Raw genomic sequence first — 21,951 nt, 5'->3', positions numbered from 1 at the left:
ACATAGCACCTTCTAAGCCCGATCCAGTTCGTTTGATTTGGAATTATATCTCTATATTGGGGATGTGAGGACCAGTTTGTCAGTGAGATGTGTGGTAGGGACGATTGACGTATAAATAGACCGGTCTACCGTGTACGGTCAGAGGCCGTCCGCCCTTAAAGGGTGAGAAATTTGATCGAATCAATTGTCAAAAAAGAAACAAATAAGATGATATGGATATTGGATAGTAAAACTACAAAATATAAAACGGTGGTAAAAAAAAAAATAAAAGCATTCGAACTCTCCTCTTAAAAATAAAGTTTCACTTTAATATTCAATATTATCAACATAATTTATACAGGGAACATATTACATTTATAAAAAATGATAAAATTTTATGTACATTTTATTGTTTCTTGTTAAGTGACTTGAAGTCATGATTCTTGACGTGGCACCGGAGGATAATAAATTACATAAAATTTAATAATTAAATTATCTATAAGTCGAATAAATTATCCATTAATTTATTATTTTTAATTTCAACCTTATTTATATTAATTTAATAAATTATTGTCCTGTGATTTGGCGTGATCAAAGCTAATTAATTAGGACACCATCGAAGCACGTGGTTTGGAATTTCCAATGAATGTTAAAATAATTTTCAATCTAAAATAATAGTTTCATACAATTAAAAGAGCAGGTAAGACTGATTTATTAGATAAAATGTGCTTGCAAATGTATAATATATAAACAAATAAATTTCTATGTTGAAACAAATGGAGTTTGACGTGTTCAAATATATATTTGAAAAATTCAAAATTTCTACTCTCGGTCCATGTTTTTATAATGTTTTGTTGAAAACATAAACATACGTATTATATATTTATATTTTAATTTTCTAATGAAATTAAGCAAATAGAATAACTGAAATCCGAAATATATTTTGTAATAATTTAATTAGAACCCTTTGAATAAGACTAACCATGTCAACCCTTTGACCAAATTAAAAATATATTCTATAGTAACATTATTACACGAGGCAATGTCATCGTTTCAATATTTAATTGTTGGTTAGGTTCTGGATTTGTATACATAACGAATCGTTTCTCACATCAAGTCACTACCAAATTCAAAATTTTTTTTTTTTTTTTGAAAGCCTGACAGGGGCTATCAGGTGCAAAAAAAAAAAAAAAAAAATTCATTCGGCTGCTCCGAAGAGGTAATATCCTCGCACAACAAAGAGATAAAATGGGTTTCAATGGACATGAAATCGAAATTTATCCGACGTCCAATCTAAATCGTTTGATTTATATTAAGAATTGTGTAGACAGTTTAAATTTACGAAATAATTAAAACTAATGTAAATTTAAATTCAATCGAACAAAATTGAACAGTAATCATACATCTTAGATTGGAAGGACGGATTTGAATTTAATATCTTCGTTAGAAACGAATTCATGGAGAGATAATGATGGATGCTTCGTAGGGTTGAAAGCGATATGGATAATGTCCGATTTGTATTTGAAAAATTAGATATAGATATTCGATATATTCAAATATCCGTGGATACAAATACTAATATGATTTAACATTTTAATTATCTGTATCTAAATAGTAAATATATATTATATATTTTAATATACATTCTCAAAAATTATGTTATTCACCATTGTAATTAGATAAATATTATAAATTTTAATATTGTTTTAATAATTTTTTATATTATTTTAATAAATATTCGATCTAATTTATATTTGAATCAAGATCCATCTGATATTCGCTCTGTATCTGTATATATATATATATATATATATATATATATATATATATATATATATATATTTTATTTTTTTTTGAAAGAAGTTGACTATGCCACCGATTTCCATTGCAAGAAATCATTACAAAGTTTACTAGTACCAGTGGTACCAAGCACCATACAAACATATTGAGAAGCAATAAAGACAAAACAAAGTATACCAAAATAACAGAACAACAAATAGAAACATATGACACCCTGCAGATCACACAGCTATCTATAGAAATAAGCAAAACAACCCCTAAAAAGCTATCATATCCCCAATATACCCACATATGCCAAAAAGACCCTGCAAACTAAGAAATTTTATAGCTCTGTATGCTGCCACTATAGTCAGAATCTTCAGAAGAGCTATCATCCCCTCCACTGGAACTGATCTCTGCTCCAAGCATAGGGATTGAAGCCTGTGTATCCACCATGGAAACTACCAGTGTAGACCCTATCAGGTCCTTCAAATCACAAGAAAAAATTAAGTTCAATTGAGAAGTAAGATCTGATTTTTGATTCAAAGTCCAAAATCTAGCAACAGCTAAAAAAGATACAAATATGATTTTACCACTGTCCGCTCCGTTTTCACATATGATGCTTCGGCCAATGGCGGAACCACCCTCATTGGGGTCAGTTGATCCTCATTTATTTTCAAAATTGTTATATTTATACTCTATTTTTTATATAGTTAAGAGTAAAATGCTATGAACAATGTACATTTGACCTTCATTCGCAGTAATTTTTTTTATATATATCTAACTCTCATTCTTATCTGACCCTCATAGTCTGAAAGTCTAGTTCCGCCCCTGACTTTGGCAACACACCGGAAACTTGAAAACAAGTTGGCAAAAAGGTAAAAAAAAAAAAAAAAGCTTGAAACCATCTTATCTGTTCACCACCGGGCTCCTATGCTTGACAATTGGAGCGAAATCAGGCCGGATATCCCGCAGACTGTTAATGATGCAAAAAAACGATGTAAGTTCGTACTTTGATGTCAGCCCATCTTGGAACTTCCTTTTTAATTTTAGACGATTTGAAACTTGTCGGAGTGCAATAATTGCTGCACATCTCTCCCTCTGGAGAACAGAATGGCACGGCACGTGCAGTAACGAGTCCAGTATGAAACAGGGGTAGGCACTTGCCTACCCCTGGAAATTTTTTTTTTTTTTTTTTTGGACCGGGCCTTTCTGACGGGCTGCCTACCCCAGGCCCAAAAACCAGCGCCCTCTCCTGCGCGAAAGAAAATAGTTTCTTTCTCCGCTCAGCCGCTCTCTCCTGCGCGAAGGAAAAAGAAGAAAGACGCGGCGCCGCTCCGTCGACTCCGGTAGCGTGCGATCGGGTTGGGGTTCGCGTAGGAACTGTAAGGATTGCCGCTTCTCCCAGTACCACGAGAAACGGAGGCGCACTGGTTGTGCAATCTGAAACGACTGTTCATGGCGGACTGCCCGCTAGAGGCGTGAATTTGATTACTCATGCGGTTGCGGTAAGTGAAAGGCGTGAATTTGATTAGTGGAGTTGGCATTTTGCTTTGTCTTTCGTTTTGATGTATATCTCTTGGAATATTTTCTTATTGTAGGAGAAGGCTGCTGCTGCAAATGCTACAGATTCGAAGCCTGGGTAAGTAAAACCTTGCTCAATTTTGTATTGATCAGCTTCATTTCTTTGCCAAATATGCTAAGTTAATTTCTATTCAATATTAACAAAATTGCTCATCCAATTTCATTGACTAGCTGCACAGTTGTTCTTAATTGCACGTGATTTTATTGGAAATTCCATTTTATGAAATGAGCATGCATGGCTGTTGAAATTGGGTAACAAGAAGAGAAATTAACAGATTTGCATCGATTAGATTCATATTTCTTTTCCTTAGGAGGTTTGGCTGAAATTATTTAGATTCACAGGCGTATTTCTGCTTGTGTAGTGTGTTTTTGTACTTCATTTTTTTTAAGTTCTGACCTTTAAAATCAAGAGCTTGGTCAATTAATTTGCTTGAAAATGTGTATTTGCTTTTCAGGAGTATAATTCTCGAAGCTACCAAAACTATGGCAGAGAGGGATTGTAGAAAGGAAATAAAAGATTTGACTAATTAGCTGTAAGTAGTATGTTGTGTTCTAATAATTAATATTACTGTTTTTAATTTTATAAGTTCGTTCTTAGTTTGTTTCCTCGAGGATCTCTTGAATGCCAAATGTGTATAGTGTCATATTATATACCAGAATTGGTGATACTGGACTCGACAGTAAAACCAGTGTGATTTGAACAGTGAAAGATTTTGAAATTCCAGTATGCATGCAATTAATTTCATTAATATATTTCTTGTTTTTTGATATGTAAAATAATATTTGTTATAAACTTTTGACTTAGTTGAAACCCTTGATGTTCATTTATGTTAAAAAAAATTTTTACAACTATTTATATAGTTATGCTTGTCTACCCTTGATTGAATTCCTAGCCTCGCCACTGGGCACGTGTGTCGGTTACGTGTCATGGTTCATGTATTTTGTGTTGTGATCATCTTTTGGAAACTTGACACGACATGTCACATCACACAAAAGATTTAGTTACGGCATGGCACGTGGTCATGCAAGTCACGTGTAATTAGAACCGCTAGATCTTGATTAAATGGTGAATTTTAAATAAACTAACATAAATTATAATTAAATGGTTATGCGAGTCACGGAAGTTACGTTGGGTCACATCACGTTTAGACACGGAAGGGCCGTGACCATCTCTTGACATTTTAGTCATAACACTGGCACGTGAAAAATTAGCTTGGGCATGGCACAACACAGCACAAGACCAAAGTCACAGCGTGTTAGTCACGAAACGGAACGGCGCGTCACGTTTTTTCCACTGTAAGAACAGAGTAGGTTTGATGGACATTGGACCATTTGATTCTCATCAAGATCTGTGCACATGATTATTGAAGCAAATTTGCACGTATTTTAAAATAAAGCGCACACATCTTGATACGCATCAGACTGTAACTGAACCTGGAAGGGCTATTTTGAACACCTCTCTGTGAATCAACTAATTCACATTAAACCTAACATGCAGCATCTGCGAGATTTTAAAAATAAAAAATAAAAATAAAAAATAAAATAAAAAGATACGGAGGAGCGTCCTGTAATTTTGTTCACTTAATTTTTGTAATTTTTACAGTGTGCTGTAATTTTATAATTACAGTCGGTTTCTCCGGTTTATTCGATCTCAAATTTGGGACTCTGATCGAAATTAAAGAAGAGATCAACATGTACAATTTAAAAAAAAAAAAAAACTCAAATGAATGTACCATATTCTAATATCTGGCTGGCCATAGGCCCATACTGCAGTTCAGTCCAAAACAGCGAATCTACTGGATTACAGACAATAGATAAGTTGCTTTTTAAGTTCAGATTCACTGCTCCCTCTTTTTCTTTTTGTTATTAAAGATAAGCTGCTTTTTCAGTTCAGATTCACTGTTCCCTCTTTTTCTTTTTGTTATTTTTTAAATTATTTTCCCTTTTGGTACAACACCAGTAGCAATTGCTTTCAGATAACATTGCATGGTCCAATTTTTCCTGTTTTTTAACCAAACAGGAAGGACATAGTGGCCACTGATTAGATAATTTAAGTCCAAAATGGGCTTAAAAGCAAAAAAAGTTTAGATGGTGTACTGTAGTGTAGTACAATTCTGGTGCGGCCCATCTATCCAGTTAGGTAGATCTCATTCACATGTTTTTCTTATTCATGACAGAGAGATGGAGATTGGATTGGAATGAGGACAAAAATAATATCATTTCTTAATCAATTGTTTGACAAATGCTCCATTCTGTTTTTGTGACTCAGAGAGGATTAGATGTGTCCATTGTCTGAGTATAACTATTATGAGTTGAGTATTAACATGTCTTATTATTATTGTTTTTCAATCATATCTCATATTTTTATCTCTGTTTTCAAAGTATGAGTAGTCAATCTGAACAAGTTCAACATGATTTTTATATTAAAATGTGTTTAGAGACAATTATTATTTTCTAAAAAAAATTATTATTATTTTTTTAGATAGATACAAAATTATTGTTTTTAAAAAGATTTTTGACCATTCAAAGACATTGATTATATAATTTGTATTGTCTAAACAAATAGTAAAAAATATTCAAAAATGTAAGAAGTGGTATCTAAGCATATTTTTAATATGGAGATTATATATGTTGAGTAGTTCAGATCGACTATTTAAACTTTAAAAATAAAAATAAGAATGTGAGACATAATTAGAGTAAACAATAGAGCATTTTAATACTAATAATTTTTGTATTTATTTTAAAATATACATGTATATTCTAAAAAAATAGTAAAAATGGAGCGTAAAGAGCCGTAGGCTATTACATATTTTAATCAAAGGAAACACTTTCTGTTTCATTGACACACGGTATGTTATATGATGAAAGATCACAGAAAAACTTATCTCCTTTATCATGTCAGATTTATCTTCCTAGTAACCAGATTCTCTGTTATCTACATCACTGGAAAAGAGTCTGCATGTACTGATTTTCTTTTATCTGTAAGCATTTTTTAAAAAGATAGTTTAAATTTGTGACACTAAATATGAAAATTTTCAAAATCTAGCACAAATGTTGTCAGTGACAATGTTTCTATACTGAGATAAAACGATGTCATTGACAACATTTCACTGTATTTTTTATAATTTTTTCAAATAATGTTGGCTTTAGGGTTAACCACTGTTATTGGCAGTATTTCTCTGGAGGTAAACCTAGATAATGACAGCATTTTTCTGTGATGAAAACAGCGTTTACTGATTTGATATTATATATTTATGTTTATTTAAATGTTACATAAAAAAAATTGGGAGAGAGAGAGTGCTCCGACCTTGTCTGTGTGACTCAGAGCATCCAATAAACTGGAGGTAACAGAGAAACCAGAGTAGCCTTTTGTAGCATTTAGAAGGACACCTGGCGGGAGCATATGGCCTGTGTACGTGGAAATTAGATGTGGTGGAATGATTTTCATCATTTCATGGTTGTCGCTTTTATTATGACTTGATTTTCTTGTGATTCTGTTTTTCTCCAGTTACTAATACTACTGGATCCTCAAGTCAATGTTAATTAATCGACCAACTAGACTTAATTTAACAGATAGAGTAGGTGGACAATTAATCAACCAACTAGACTTGAATTTTACATATCACATTTTTTTCGTTATATTCAAAGATGAATTACTTATATTTTTAGGTCAATTTTTCATACATTAGTTGATTGTACATGTAATATCAATGTATTTAAAATGACCAAAAGTTAAAAATAATGTGCATTTCATTTTCTAAATATGCTTATTATTTATAGTGGTCATTTGGCAACATACGGAATAATGTTATTCATAAGAATCATAGTTGGAATTAAATGAGTATGCTTGAAAAATAGTTAAACAAATATTAGTTGAAAGATTTATAAAACACGAGTTTTTTTTATAAAAAATATCTAGTATATTCGGTAACAAAATATAGAAATGACAATAGAAAAAAAAAGCATCATGTTTCTTCTCCCTTTCATATTCTAATAATAACAATACTTATAAAAAAAATTAGTACCCTAGTACTTTATTACAATTATAAATTTGTATTAGACATAATATGTTTAATAATATTGTTATTCATAGCAATACTATAATTAATAGAAGATGTCAAATAATCTTTGTAGTGTTATTTTTTTCTTCTCTAAATTGTTGAAACCATCCAATGACAGAGCCACATTGAACTAGAATTCGACAATTATCTACTTCTGAATTTTAAAAACCACATATAGATCTATATATAATTGAATTGTTGTCTATTTTTCAAAATTTTATATACTTCTAAACAATCTATAATCTAAATGAATTAATTTACAACAGTTTACAACTCATTAGTTGTACCTGTAAATAAAAATCCAAGCTACGATTTTACGTATCTTTAAACTGCTGTTCATTTTCCAAAGTATAATATCGAGTATGGCTAATATAACATCAGTGTCATTTCAGTCTATATAACATCAACTCCAAAACCTATCAAATCAAGTTCAAATGGTGAATCCAAACCATTCAAACCGATCTACTTCATTAGTTGTGCATTTACATGTAAAATTTATAAGTTTTTGAGTTTATTTGATATCAAGTCAAGCGGTCAAATGTTTGAGTTTTTAAGTTAATTTTAATACATTCATTTTTCAATTTTTTTGTCGCTTGATTTGATACTAAAATAACTTGAAAATATAAAAAGTTTGCATGTAAATGCATTACTCATAAAGTAAATTGGTTTGAACGGTTTGAATTCACCATTTGAACTCGATTTGATAGATTTTGGAGTTGATGTTATATAGACTAAAATGACACTGATGTTATATTAGTCATACTCTATAATATCTTGGAAGGGATTTCTCCGGTGCATGTGGACCGGAGGCATGGCATTCAGCTCACCTAGTCTATCTTCTGGATAAGGTAAATAATTTGATTGGGTATAGAAGACAATCAACCAATCGCTTCTGGATAAGGACATGATGAGATATATTGAAATTGGTTAGGAGCGCTGCTTCGAATCTCCAAGTTTAGAACATTTAATTTGACTTTTTCAAGAAAAAGAGATCGCTCTCTAGGTTATCTATTCTGTCATTCTATGGAATATTAGACTTATCATTAGACTATATATTTATCTATATGCTCTGATTATTGATCTGTTTAACTTTAAATCACAATCTTCACTTTTAACACCATTCAACCACGTGTCATACGCACACCCCATTAAAATTGGTTAAACTTTTTTTTATTAAATATCACTTTCTTGTCTTTTTCTACTGTAGTAATACCAATTAATCTTCTTTTAAGGCCCTATTTGGCTGCGTTACTGTTCCCGTGGAAAAAAAAATTCAATTCAACTGAATTTTTTTTTTCCCACGAAAACAGTACTTTTCTGTTCAATTTCCATGTCCATGCCCATTTTCAATTGGAGGCAGAACAAGACCTTATATTTTTAGCTCCAGTCCCTGATTATTGTTGCTTTTTAATTGCATGATTTATGATGTATGAGAATAAATTACCAATGAAGCAATGGATATTAATTCCAAAGTATTTATAACAAAAAGAGAAGTTCCTTGGACACTAAAATTATATAGAAAAATGAATCAGATTTTTGTCCTTGAATTTTTCAATAAATATTAAATTGGTAAAAGAGAGAAAAGAATTAACATGAGCAATGCATAATTAATTCACAATTTAGTTCGAATTCGAATAAAGAGAGAAGTTACTTAAATATTAAGAAATTGGGAAAAATTTGGTCTTCATCCTTCAATTGTTTTTTTAAAAGATCAAATTAGTTATTGTATTTTTGTTTGCACTAAATTAATCTTTATACTTTTAGAAGAAAAAAAAAGGTTGACCTATATCAAATTGAATTTTGAATTTTCGAAAAAGAACATAGTTAAAGGAGAACTTTGATAATTCTTTAATATCTCTTTAAATAATTAATTAGTTATTCTATTAATTTAACCTTTTCTTTCTTAAAAGATCGATGAAGTGCTAATAAAAATTATGACCCAACTTCATCGTTTCTTTAAAATTAGGAATTAACTTGAAATTTTTCAACCTATGAAACTGTTCTCCCCTTCAAATTCCAACCCAACTCACTGATAATTGGAAATGAAAAGATCAGGGTGCTTCTGCTTAATTTTGGTGGGCTCGTGACAGATGATGTAGAAAAGAAAGAAAATAAGAAGGGCAACTTTGTGTTTTAATTTTTAATCAAGATTTTTTATTTTTTTATAATTAAATTGGAGATAATTTTGAAATGATTAAGTGATGGGTAAATAAGAAATTATTATAAGAGTTAAGGGACAAATAAGATAAATTAAAGATTTGAGAGGTAAATAAGAAATTAGAGATGTCTTAAAGGATATATAGAAAATGAGTAGGGATCAAGTTACAACAAATTTTGAGTTACAACAACTATTTTTTACATTTTCAAAGTCCGAATCGTCGATCCAAACCATTAGATGTGATCTCCACAATAAAATGTGCTTTCAGACCAAATTTTACATTTTTTGAAATTTTTTTACTATTTATTAAGATGGGTACAAAATTCAATGGTCTGAAATTGACTAGTTTTTGTACCCATTTTAATAAATAGTAAAAAAAATTCCAAAAAATGTAAAATTTAGTCTCCGAGGACATTTTATTGTAGAGATCACATCTAACGGTTTGGATCGACGATTTGGACTTTGAAAATGTAAAAAATGATTGTTAGTTTGACAATTTTTCACCGTTGGAGATGCTCTAAGACTAGTGGCCTTGTGGGGGAAGTTACGGCCTTATGGTTCGTTCTGTGTTCATAAGAACCGTTTTTGAGACCGAAATGATATTTCAGTCTCAACCGTTTTCACAGATTTCGAGAAAAAATATGTTGAAAAATTGTAAAAATATCTAAGACCGAATTGTAATTTTAGTCTAAAAAAAATTTGTTCTAATAATTTTTGTAAATAAAAAAATAATCACATTGGTTTCATAATTTTTTTTTCTAATCATAGTTTATAAAAAAAAATTCTGTGAAACAGTTGTTCAGTTGGCATTCATTCATCTTGGTCCTTGTGTGATTGTACAACTGGTTGAGGTTTTCAATAAAGTTTGAAACACGTGGCGTCATGCATTATTTTTGTCAAAGAACAATAATGAAAAAAAATATATATTATCAACTGTATTTATCTGATTACTGGAAGTTATGCAATCGACAAAAAAATGTCGAAAATATGATATTAAATTGTAAATATGTTCTTCATGGTTCAAATATGTTGTATACCAATTTTGATGTAATTTAATTATTATGAAAGCTGAAATGTGCTTGGAGACCAAACTTTATATTTTTATTTTTATTATTTTTTAGATAGATACAAATTACTGTTTTTTGAAGATATCATTGAGTATCCAAAAATAATGACTTTATATCTATCTATAAAATACTAAAAGTTTCGAAGATTTTTTTTTTTTTTTTAATCTCTATGTACATTTTAATATGTTTGGACTTTGAAAATAGAATACAATGTGAAATACAATTGAAGCGTGATAACATCTGGTTTATTCCTTATCTAATTTGACAAATAGTTCTATTGTTTGTAATAAATATAACTTTGGTGCCGTGATATGTGTTAGTGGAAAATAAATCTGCTGTAATTCTTGGGAAATTTTATAACCCTGTAATTCTGATCTCAACCATTGGTCTTTCTCGAAATGTGTGCATGAAAACTTACTTTTTTTTTTATAATATTTTTGAGATCTATGCACTGAAAAAATTGATGATTGATATTGGAATTTCAGAATCCTACAATTCCTCCTGCAATCAGCAGATTTGGACTTGTGTTAATGTTATAAATCCATATAAACGACAAAACTCTTACTTAGTTGCCAAATGACAAGGCACATTGGAGGACCACACATAAATCTAGAACAATTATGACACGTCGATATGTAAATTCTAGGTAGATCAACTCAAGAGAATATTTTATTGTGGTTCTTGACTAGTACGCGAACTCAACACAAATAATTGCAAATAGTTGTGATATTGTGGGCCTAATTGCAATAAAAGAGAGTCACATGGGGACAAGAATGGTGAGGTGCCACTTTCATAACCTCTATTTAAGTAGCATATATCTACACAACAACTTATAAATAAATGGAACAGGAAAAAAAAGAGAGAATTCAAATGCTTCTATTTTTTTTTTGTGTCTCCACTGTGTTTTCATTTTTAAAAACTTTAATAACTCAAAATTTAAGACTTAAAAGTCAAAATAAAACCGTTAGATGTGATCTATGTTATTTTCACTATGTACTTATAAAAAATTATCACATTTCAATTTTGTTTTTATGTGAATTAATAAGTTGAAAAATCAATGTCTAAAAATTATTCACATTAGTACGTTTTTTACAAACTCTTGATGACAACCAAAACAAAATTGAAATGTTATAAATTTTTACACATGTATAAATAAAATGATGTAGATCATATCCAGCGGTTTAATTTTGAGTTTAATAAGTTTTTAAAAATAGAAGTATGATGGAGGCAAAAAAATGGAGGCATTTGAACCCTCCTTGGAAAAAAAATATGGACCAGGTAGCATTGCAATTTAATTATTTTAAAGCAATACAAACCTGTCTTAAGTTAAGAAGTTACGATAATAAATATATGGAAGGTCTTAAAGCAAAAAAAATGTTAATAAAAAATTTGCTGCAAGGGGCAATATGTAAAATTAATAATATTATCTTTATCGCTAATGTCAAACAACAATTTTAATTAAGAAAACCAGTTTTATGGTGAAAAAATATCCGATCAAATTGGATAATTGAAATTCACTATTTCCATATTCTGACAACCGGACAAGATAAATAGGATTAAATGTTTTGTAACTCGGTGATTTTACAAATGTCTACGAAGAAGTACACGTGTTCGTTTTCTTCGCCTCAATTTCGGCCGCAGCCGATTCCCGCACCAACAGAAACGGAAAAGATTTTCAACGAGTAAAAGTCCGTAAAATGAAGAATGTGTTGATATGGTAGAAACCAACGAAAGCGGATGACGCTTTGTATCCCCAGGCCATCATCTCAGCTCCTCTTGCCACGCCATGTGTATAGAACAGAGATTTCATAAGGTACTACTGGAGTTGAATATTGTGTTGTTTTCTTGCTTTATAGCTTGGTCCGGTTTTTTCGGCCATTTTCTTCTTATATTGAAAAAGATATTTTGTTTCAATGTTTTTCAAAAAAAAATTATTTTAATTTTTACACAAAATTATTTAACAAAAATAATGATTAGTGAATAACTAACTAAAAATTTAAAGATAGGAAAATTTGGACCATTTTTCAGTTAGAGGTGCAACAATTTGTATTTTTTTATAAAAGAAAAGATAAAATATATTTTGCAGAATCTTTTTGTTCATTTTTACTCTAATATATTTTATTTAATATTTAATTCTTTTCTTACATAATATTTTTTCTCTCGCACTACTTCGGATAAAATGAAATAGCACAACATTCTTCTTTTATATACAAACTTTTTAACAGTTCTGTTGAATAGAATAGATGAAAATTTCAGACCTAAAACATAATAGTAGTAGGCCGTTTAATATAAAGTTATATTCCATATAATTAAGATGTGAGTACTTTAAATTCCCCTACCAATTTTTGTCTTCTTTAGTAAAACTTTTAATGATAATCTAAAATAACATTAGACAAAAACATACTAAAATCTACTGATTGTAAATTTTCAATGACCAATGAAAAGAATTAAAAAAATATGCATCAATTGAATAATATAATTGTAGCATAAACCCAATCCGCTTTTCTCCAGGCCTTTCTATAATAATTAATTGTGACATGAAACATGTTGAGAAGGTTTCCATCAATAGAAGGTGACACTTCTTTCAAAGCTCCACAGGAGACAATGGACATCACACACTGCCATACGAATGCGTAACAGGAAACCAAAACCCCCTCTCTCATCTACTTCCCAAACCCCTTGCTCATGTATAGGATACAATACAATCTCCATCTCATCTCTTCTTCCCTCCTCTGCCCCTTCCTCCTCTCTTCTCTTCTGCTGTTGAAACCAAGTTTCCTAAAATGCCCTGGGAAATTGCTCAAATTACGACCAAGATCCACCTCCATGACCTCCCTGAGGCGCTCCTCCAACAAATCTTCTCCTTCATCGAGCCCACTCGTGCTCGCAATTCAGCCTCTCTGGTGTGTCGCCGGTGGAGGGATCTGGAGAGAAGAACCCGCTCCTCTCTCTCGCTCAGAGGGAACCCCTTTACAATTCCCTATCCTCCCTCCCCCTTCCCTAGCTTCCCTTCCCTCTCTTCTCTCGACCTCTCCAACCTCTCCCCATGGGGCTGCCCTCTCTCCAATACCCCTCTCCTCGTGGGCCCCACCTTGCCTGACAAGTTCCCAGGTGTCAATTCGTTGAAACTCTACTCCCGTGATCCGACAGCATTGATTTCCCTCACCCACCATTGGCCCAAGCTGAAGCGGGTTAAGCTTGTCAGATGGCACAACCGCCCGAGCGGGGCGGGCATCACAATTGGGTCTGATCTTCACCCGTTATTCGAGAATTGTGGGGAAATTGAAGAGATTGACTTGAATGAGTTCTATTGCTGGACTGAGGATGTGACTGAGGCAATCAGGAGCTACCCACTGGTTGCTAAAGGGTTAACGGGTTTGGATCTGATGCTGGCCAATGCCACTGATGGGTTTCGGGCCTCTGAGCTTGTCAGCATATCAGAAGTGTGCCCCAATCTGCAACGGCTTGTTGCTCCTTGTGTTTTCAATCCAAGGTCAATTGCTTTATGCCTTTATCAATTTTGTTTGCTTTTTTGCTTGTTTTGGGGAAAATTTGCCTTTGGGGGTCCCTTGACTCCCTTCGTTTCAACTTTTTAAGGAAACTATATGTGGAACTGGCTTATGGGTAGTTAGGCGTTTTGGTGCATTACAATATGAGTTCACTATTTTAGACAGTGCCTGTAAAAGAGCTGAAGTTTCATATTTGCCAAATTATAAGGGTCTCTATGCTAAATTTGGGTTGGAAAAAAGTTGGAGATTCTTGTGAATAATTAGAATTACAACTTGCATGCGGGAAATCAACACATAAAAATGGAAAAAGAAAAAAATTATTACATCATCTAATGCAGCTTACTGGGTACCAGTATCCATTATTGAAAACCTTGGTTTCACTTAGTTTTCCTCAATTTTGCAACCCAGATATATGGATTTTGTCAATGATGAAACACTGCGCAAACTCGCTACCAATTGCCCACATCTGACAACTCTCCACCTGGTGGACCCCACCCCTATCAATCTGAACAATAACCCAGGAGCTGTTAATAATCTCCCTGAAGACAACCCCTCGGCCATAACCCCAGCTTGTCTCGAGACCCTCTTCTCCTCACTCCCCCTAACCGACTTCTCTCTGGACCTTTCCCACCCCATCCTCGAAGTGGGCCCCGCTTTGGAAGCCCTAGGTCAGCGCCGTGCCGGTCCTTTGGTAAAAAACCTAAAGCTGGGTTATTTTCAAGGGGTTTGTATAGGTAAATGGCTCCACTTGGATGGTGTTGCAGTATGTGGCGGGTTGGAGTCCTTGTGCCTCAAAAACTGTGCTGATTTGTCAGACGCCAGCCTTTCTGCAATTGCTCGTGGTTGTACCAGGCTATCAAGATTCGACTTAATCGGGTGTGATTTGGTGACTGAATTGGGGATTCAGCAATTGGCTATTGGGCTGAGACAAACATTAAAGGATCTTAGTGTATCACGTTGCCCTCTTATTTCTGCACCAGCATTGGTTAAAGTACTGAAGCCAGTAAGACGCTGGCTTGAGAGGTTGCACTTAGACTGCATATGGACCGGGTCTAAGGCAGAGAATGGGGGGGCAGAGCATGATCTGTTGGATGATAACAATCTGAATGGTCTCTGTGAGCCACAGAGTAAACGGCGCCGGTATGAGTATGAAGAGGATCTTGAGGGTTTTGGTGCTACTGGTACAGTCAACGGAGGATGCTCTCAATGGTAAATTCCCTACAAAATTGTTATTCTGATTTTTGTTTCTATTATTGAGTGAGGCTATAGTACTATGCATAGCACGGATTGGTCCGTACTATGGATCAATATCTCCATTTTCAAAGTCCAAACAGTGGATCCGAACCGTTCAACGTGATTTCCACATTAAAATGTACTTGCATACTAAATTTTTTATTTTTTTTTACTATTTTCTTAGATATGTAGAAAATCACTACGTTTGAATGGTTTAATCTTTAGATCGAGTAATTTTCTAACTATCTAGAAAAATAGTTAAAGGATTCTAAAAAATGGAAAGTTTGATTTACAAGTACATTTTTATATGGTGATCATGTTGAATGGTTCGGATCGACTTTTTGACTTGGACTTTGAAAACAGAAATAGTAATGCATAGTACGGACCAATCCACGCTGTGCCTAGTACCATAGCCTCACTCAAATGTTATGGTGATAAAACCTCTCATCTCTACACAGGCCTGAGAGCTGGGAGTGCCTGCGTGAACTATCCCTTTGGCTGCCAGCTGGTGAGTTTCTATTCCCTCTACGGGATATCGGTTTTGAAGACTGCCCCATTCTGAGCTCAATCACAATCAAGGTAGAGGGCAACTGTCGTGCCAAGCCGGACCCACGCACTTTCGGCCTGAGCATCCTTTCACATTTCCGAGAGCTCTCTAAAATGAAGCTTGACTTGGGTGAGGCCATAGGTTATGCCTTCACTGCCCCATTCGGCCAGATGGATCTCTCTCTTTGGGAGAGATTCTATTTGCATGGAATTGGGGACCTATTTTTGCAAGAGCTCGACTACTGGCCCCCGCAAGACAGAGAGGTCAACCAGAGAAGTCTCTCTCTGCCGGCAACAGGGTTGATCCAGATGTGTTTTCGTTTGAGGAAATTGTTTATACACGGCACAGCGCATGAGCATTTTATGAGGTTTTTCTTGCAGATGCCAAATTTGAGAGATGTGCAGTTGCGCGAGGATTATTATCCTGCACCTGAGAATGACATGAGCACTGAGATGCGGGACGAGTCATGCGGGAGGTTTGAGCTCGCTCTTAATAGTAGGCTGGTGCTTGATTAGGGTTTGTGTTGGTGTTTGGGGTCCAGGGGAAGAGGGGAAGAGGGGGTGGGGTAGTAGGTGGGTTTAAGTATGGTTTGCTTGGGGTAGTGGAGGGTTTGTGTGGAGTTTCAAGGGGTTTGAGAGTAGTTTGTGCAGGTTAGGGTTCTGGATTGTGCAAGCTATAAGAAGCGGAGTTATAGTTTGAAGTTGCACGAATTGGAGTTTGAATGGGTTGAGAGGGTTCTTGGTGTATTTGTGCTCTATGGCTGAGGTTGGGGTGCTTAAGTGGTAATTGAAGAAAATGAGGATATATGTATTTTGTTCTTATGAATTTTGAATAAGGTTGCTTTCTAAAGTGAAGAGGATGTGTGTGTGTGCATGTATGTGATAGTAGTACGAGAATGTGTTGAGTTATTTTGTATGAGTGATGTAGTTTAGTCTCTGCGGGAATATAATTCATAGATCTGTGCAACTTGGATAAATGGGAGATTTATATTAGAAGTTTGAATGCTGTGACACAACATGTAAGCCAGAGGATTAGTATTGAATTCCACGAAAATATCGCTTGCACAGTTGCACACATGTTCGTTCTTAAAGGGTCTCTACGCTCTTTGGTCGTTCAATGGAAAAACCAATACGTAGTGCGTGATAAGATGCGACTAATGTGTTGTGATTTGATTAAGTTAATTTACACACGTGATTAAATTTTTTTTTTCATGTGACGTGATTAAAATAATAGAGAACAGTTATATCACAGAAATGATCATGTTATGTATGCTTACGTTATAACTAGTCATATTTATCTATTTTTTTTTAATTTGAGTTAGTTCATTGAAAGTATTTGAAAAATGAAAAGATTGCAAATTAAACTAAAAAAAATATATATTATTGGAAATATTGATAATGTAACGTGTCATGTGACATTATTAGATCAGTTTACATGATGTGTCGTGTTTTTTTCAATTGAATTGAGACACCACGTGAATGAATATGCTACGTACGCCAATTATATTATCTAACTGACACACATAACGTGATATTACATGCCATGATAGAATTGATAATTACATAACTAATTTCATTCACTGCTAATTCAGTTTTGTGTATTGAGATCTACTTAATTAATACTATATTATATCGAGAATATGAGCCCGGATTCCACTTCAGAATTTTAAGAGTTAGTGTTTGCCGCAGATAAGAGTAATAAACTTTGCGTACATATGATAAATTCATTTTTCCACGTGTTGGGATGTGTATATAAATTTTAAAAGAAAAAAAAAAAGTGTACTTAAGTCACTTTTCAACAATCACCATTATCTTGAAGTATACAAAGAAGTGTTTTGAGTGCCCCACAAAAAGCAAACTCAAGCAGTGGCATCTGGATAACATCTCCTTTTTGTAGTATATTACTAATAAAGCTTGCACAAAATATGAGGAAGTAACACCTCAAGCTAATTGCACGTAGTTTAATTACTTCATCGTGCACCAAAAACACATATGAATGGGGATTGAATCGTCACCCCTGAGGCAGGAATTTCCTGTCCTCAGAATCACTGTTGGTGGACCCTCTAAATCCTAAATCCTAAATCCTAAACCCGGTCCCACCCCGCAGTGACTGAGGGGGCAGGATTTTCCTGCACCCTGAGAGGCAGGTGATTTGCTTCCATATGAATGCTGCAAGTTTAGCTGCTGCTAGGGTCGATGATCGACTCCAACAATAATTCACCAAAGTCAAATTTCTTGTGCTAATTGCACATGGTGTAATTAAATTTGACCCGAGCCGAGAGCTTAAAAAAATGACATAATAGTAAATATCAAATAAAATACCAAGTTATCGAGGTCAGTAAAGAAGCTAGAAATTTAGAACTAGCTGCTGCTGTCTGTCAGTGCTGTAAATAATAGTATGCAGTTGTCAGATGGATGGGGTATCGCTAAGCGATTAATCGGTATGCGGTCGACTTAATATTTTTGTTAAATTTATGTATATATATCGTAATTTATTTAACTCATTAAACTTATTATAACATGACACTACGTTTATTTTTTCTTAACACATAAGCATTTTACAAATAACATATTATTTAATGAAAAATACTAATAACATATTTTTTAACACATAAGCACGTTACATGTATAAGAAACACATTAAATAAAAAAAATTCAAGAATTTAAAATTTTCAAATACTAATAACAAAGAAATGAAACATTCAAACAGAAAATCACTAAATTTAGTTTATGATAACAACTAGTTTCATAAATAAATATGTCGTACTAATTGAAAAAAATTACATCAGTAATTAGTAAGAAAAATATATGGTATATAAATAACATAAGAATTAATCAATTTCAATGTAAGTAAGAAGAAAAAAACATATCTAAAAAATATTAAAAGTATGTCCAAGTACAAATATAATTACAATACATGATTTATAAAACTTATTATCACATACTACCACAGAAATAAACGGGAATAAACGGACGATTAAACGGTAAAATGGCCGATTAATCGGAAAAAACAGTTGATTAATCGTTTTCATCCGCAATGCATCCGTTAAGTGTATTCGTAACGATTTGGCCGCTGTTAACGATTAAACGGCTGATTAAACAGTCGTTAAGACCAATTTTTACAACATTGTTGTCAGGTATGATGAGTTCGGATTAGGTATATGATCCTGTCAAGCTAGATTTGAACCGTTTAATTTAAATTAACACAAATCTTAAAGTAAATCCTCTACATTTTAAATGGACTAAAAAAATTTGGTTCGATTTTGACTTAATATGATGTAGTCAAGTATAGTGTTGTAAAAAAAGTATTAACGGCCGATTAAATGGCCGTTTAATTGTTAACAGCGGTCAAACCGTTTAATTGTTAATAGCGATCAAACCGTTACGAATACACTTAACAAATGTCTATTTGCAGATGAAAACGATTAATCTGTCGTTTTACCGTTTAATCATCCATTTATTTCTGTTTATTTTCATTTATTTTCGTTTATTCCTTTTTATTTCAATTTATTCCACTGAATATTTATTTTTCACATTGATTATTTTTTTCTGTGATAGTGTGTGATAATAAGTTTTATAAATCATGTATTGTAGTTTTATTTGTGCTTGGACATACATCAAATATTTTTTATATATGTTTTTTCTTCTTACTTACTTTGAAATTGATTAATTCTTCTATTATTTATATACTATATATTTTCTTACTTACTGATGTATTTTTTTCAATTGGTATGATATGTTTATTATGAAACTAAGTTGTTATCAACTTATTATAAATTAAATTAGTGATTTTATGGTGGAATGCTTCTTTTATTTTTTAAATAAAAAATTTAATTCTTGCATTTATTTTTTCATTAAATAAATGTGTTATTTACGCATGTAAAGTGCCTATGCGTTAAGAAAAAATAAGCGTAGTGTCATGTTATAATAGTAGAACTAAGTTAAATTAAGTTTATTTCATAAGTTGAATGAATTAAATAAATTATGATACATACATAAATTTAATGAAAATATTAAATTGTCCACATAATTCCAATTAATTGATCACATACCAATTAATCACTTGATAGTATCATGTCCGTCCAACGACCTCATACTGTTATTTACAGCACTGGGCAGTTATCGGCTTATCGCAGAGGATATTCTTCCCCGTTTGATATACCGGGCTAAGTCTAAATTAGTCTCACCCTTTTGGACAAGGTTTGCATAAGAAACAAGTATAAAGGAGGATTATAAAGAAGGCATAACATAAGACTTAGAAGAGATGAGCTTAAGGCGTAGTCTCAAAACTTATATTTTACATTAGTTAATTTAGGTTTTCAGGAGAACTTTTAAGATTTGGTTCTTGATTTTTTTTTTTTCAAAACAAGAAACAAACTTAACTAACACACACATGGAGTCTAGCTAATATGATTTTTTTTTAAAACAAATTTGTAGAATACCAATTTTTACAATTTTTTTATGATATTTTAAAGATGGTCTTTTTCGACATACTAACAATGCATCAATATGCGTACAAATGTTCGTTTTTTGATAGCTTGACTTAATACTAAATAAATTTAAAAATTAAAATATCTTATATGTAAATGAAGCTCTCTAGAAGAAGATTGGTTTGAACGGTTTGAATTTTTCGTTTGAAGCTGATTATATATATAGATTTTGGATTGGAAGTAAATTGATTGAAATGCTACTAAAAACATATTAGCCAGACCCTATATATATAAATATTCCGTGTGAATATGCTGTTCAAATATTTCGTTTGAGAAACATTTTTGAAATATTTGGCATCATCATAGCAGTTTGGGGAACTTGGAGATTGTGGAGTGCGTATCCTCTGAGATATCTCAATTTTTGCGTGACCGACTAAACAGTTGGGATTTTCCATAAAGTCACGCAAAGTTTGAGATATCTCAGAGGATACGAATTCGAGATTCTGTGGGGGAAATTTTTTATTCATAGAAATTGAAAAAAAGGTAGAGAGAGAAATAGAAAGAGTGTAGGTTTTGTAATATTGGTAGAAAAATCAGTACAGATTTTATTGATTCTAACAATCAAAACAGTTAGAATAGTCAGGATTTCTACCCATCCTAACTTATCTTGGATCTTCTGTGACACCGTCTTCAAAACAGGAATAGTAACAGATCAATTCTTGATTTTTTCAGGCACTGTCTTCACAGAAGATCCAAGATAAGTTAGGATAGGTAGAAATTCTGCCTATCTTAACTGTTTTAATTGTTAGGATCGATAAAATATGTACCGATCTTTCTATTAATATCACAAAACCTGTACTCTTTTTATTTCTCTCTCTACCTTTTTTTTTCAATTTCTATGAATAAAAAATTTCCTTCCGTGGGTGATGGCAATGCTGTAAGTCCGGTTAATTTGCGTTCAAGCTGTAAAGTAAGCATTTTGTGTTCATCACCTTGTCGTTGCTCTTTGGTGGCATTCGTATCTTCTGTTGCAACCCCAAACATAACATGCAACAGTTGGCGCTCTTCTATTGGTTCCAGGCTTCCAGCTTGTTTATTCCATGACTATTGGTGCTCTCTCCGTGATGCAGATATATATACTCACAGGATTTCAGCCAAACAAATGAGGGAAAAAAGGGAGAAAGAGGGTGAAAGAGTACGAACTCTGTGTTGTCATGTAAAAAGATTATATTGCACGATATGCTTTATGTTTCTATCTTTATACTGTTTATTTGCATGATATTTTTATACTGTGTATCATCGGCAACTCAATAAAAATAATTGCAATTAGCATTTCCGAAGCAAAGTGAGGCATCCCACTAGTATTCTATATAACGTCCAAACTTTGGTCGAATTGGATTCGGACCTGAATCAGAAAATTATTATAATTATTTTCAACGAGCTAGTCGCATGAAATTTTTTTATAAACCATAATTACTTAAATTAATTTTAGAAAAGTAGCATGATTACTTTTTTTTTTAACAAAAACAACAAGGACCGAATAGCATATTCGGTCTCCAAATTTTACTTTTTTCAGAGACCGAATAGTCCATCTATATTGCACTT

General features: G+C 32.8%; 2 protein-coding genes across 2 annotated transcripts; both read left to right on the top strand.

Annotated features, from left to right (window-relative positions):
- The first annotated feature begins 2,389 nt into the window (after positions 1–2,389).
- LOC144563901 (uncharacterized) lies at positions 2,390–4,093 on the top strand. Its single transcript, XM_078313367.1, has 4 exons — positions 2,390–2,412; positions 2,918–3,266; positions 3,360–3,400; positions 3,798–4,093. The coding sequence occupies exons 1-4, from the start codon at positions 2,390–2,392 to the stop codon at positions 3,871–3,873; spliced, it is 489 nt and encodes a 162-aa protein (XP_078169493.1). The 3' UTR covers positions 3,874–4,093.
- Positions 4,094–13,321: 9,228 nt separating this feature from the next.
- Positions 13,322–16,771, top strand: MAX2 (RNI-like superfamily protein). The gene is made up of 3 exons (XM_078313578.1): positions 13,322–14,121; positions 14,546–15,346; positions 15,829–16,771. The coding sequence occupies exons 1-3, from the start codon at positions 13,412–13,414 to the stop codon at positions 16,430–16,432; spliced, it is 2,115 nt and encodes a 704-aa protein (XP_078169704.1). The 5' UTR covers positions 13,322–13,411; the 3' UTR covers positions 16,433–16,771.
- Positions 16,772–21,951: the final 5,180 nt, after the last annotated feature.

The sequence above is a fragment of the Carex rostrata genome, chromosome 13 (genome assembly GCF_964058835.1).
Source record: "Carex rostrata chromosome 13, lpCarRost1.2, whole genome shotgun sequence".
NCBI lineage: Eukaryota > Viridiplantae > Streptophyta > Magnoliopsida > Poales > Cyperaceae > Carex > Carex rostrata.
Note: the sequence above shows the minus strand (reverse complement) of the source record. Positions and strands in the feature narration are given on the sequence as shown.

Excerpts from the sequence above, each read along its gene's own strand:
- MAX2 (XM_078313578.1), top strand. The coding sequence starts at position 13,412 with ATGCCCTGGGAAATTGCTCAAATTACGACCAAGATCCACCTCCATGAC. Across the intron at positions 14,122-14,545 it reads CCTTGTGTTTTCAATCCAAG|ATATATGGATTTTGTCAATG; the intron begins GTCAATTGCTTT and ends TTTGCAACCCAG. Across the intron at positions 15,347-15,828 it reads AACGGAGGATGCTCTCAATG|GCCTGAGAGCTGGGAGTGCC; the intron begins GTAAATTCCCTA and ends ATCTCTACACAG.
- LOC144563901 (XM_078313367.1), top strand. The coding sequence starts at position 2,390 with ATGGCGGAACCACCCTCATTGGG. Across the intron at positions 2,413-2,917 it reads GCGGAACCACCCTCATTGGG|GCACTTGCCTACCCCTGGAA; the intron begins GTCAGTTGATCC and ends AAACAGGGGTAG. Across the intron at positions 3,267-3,359 it reads TGATTACTCATGCGGTTGCG|GAGAAGGCTGCTGCTGCAAA; the intron begins GTAAGTGAAAGG and ends TTCTTATTGTAG.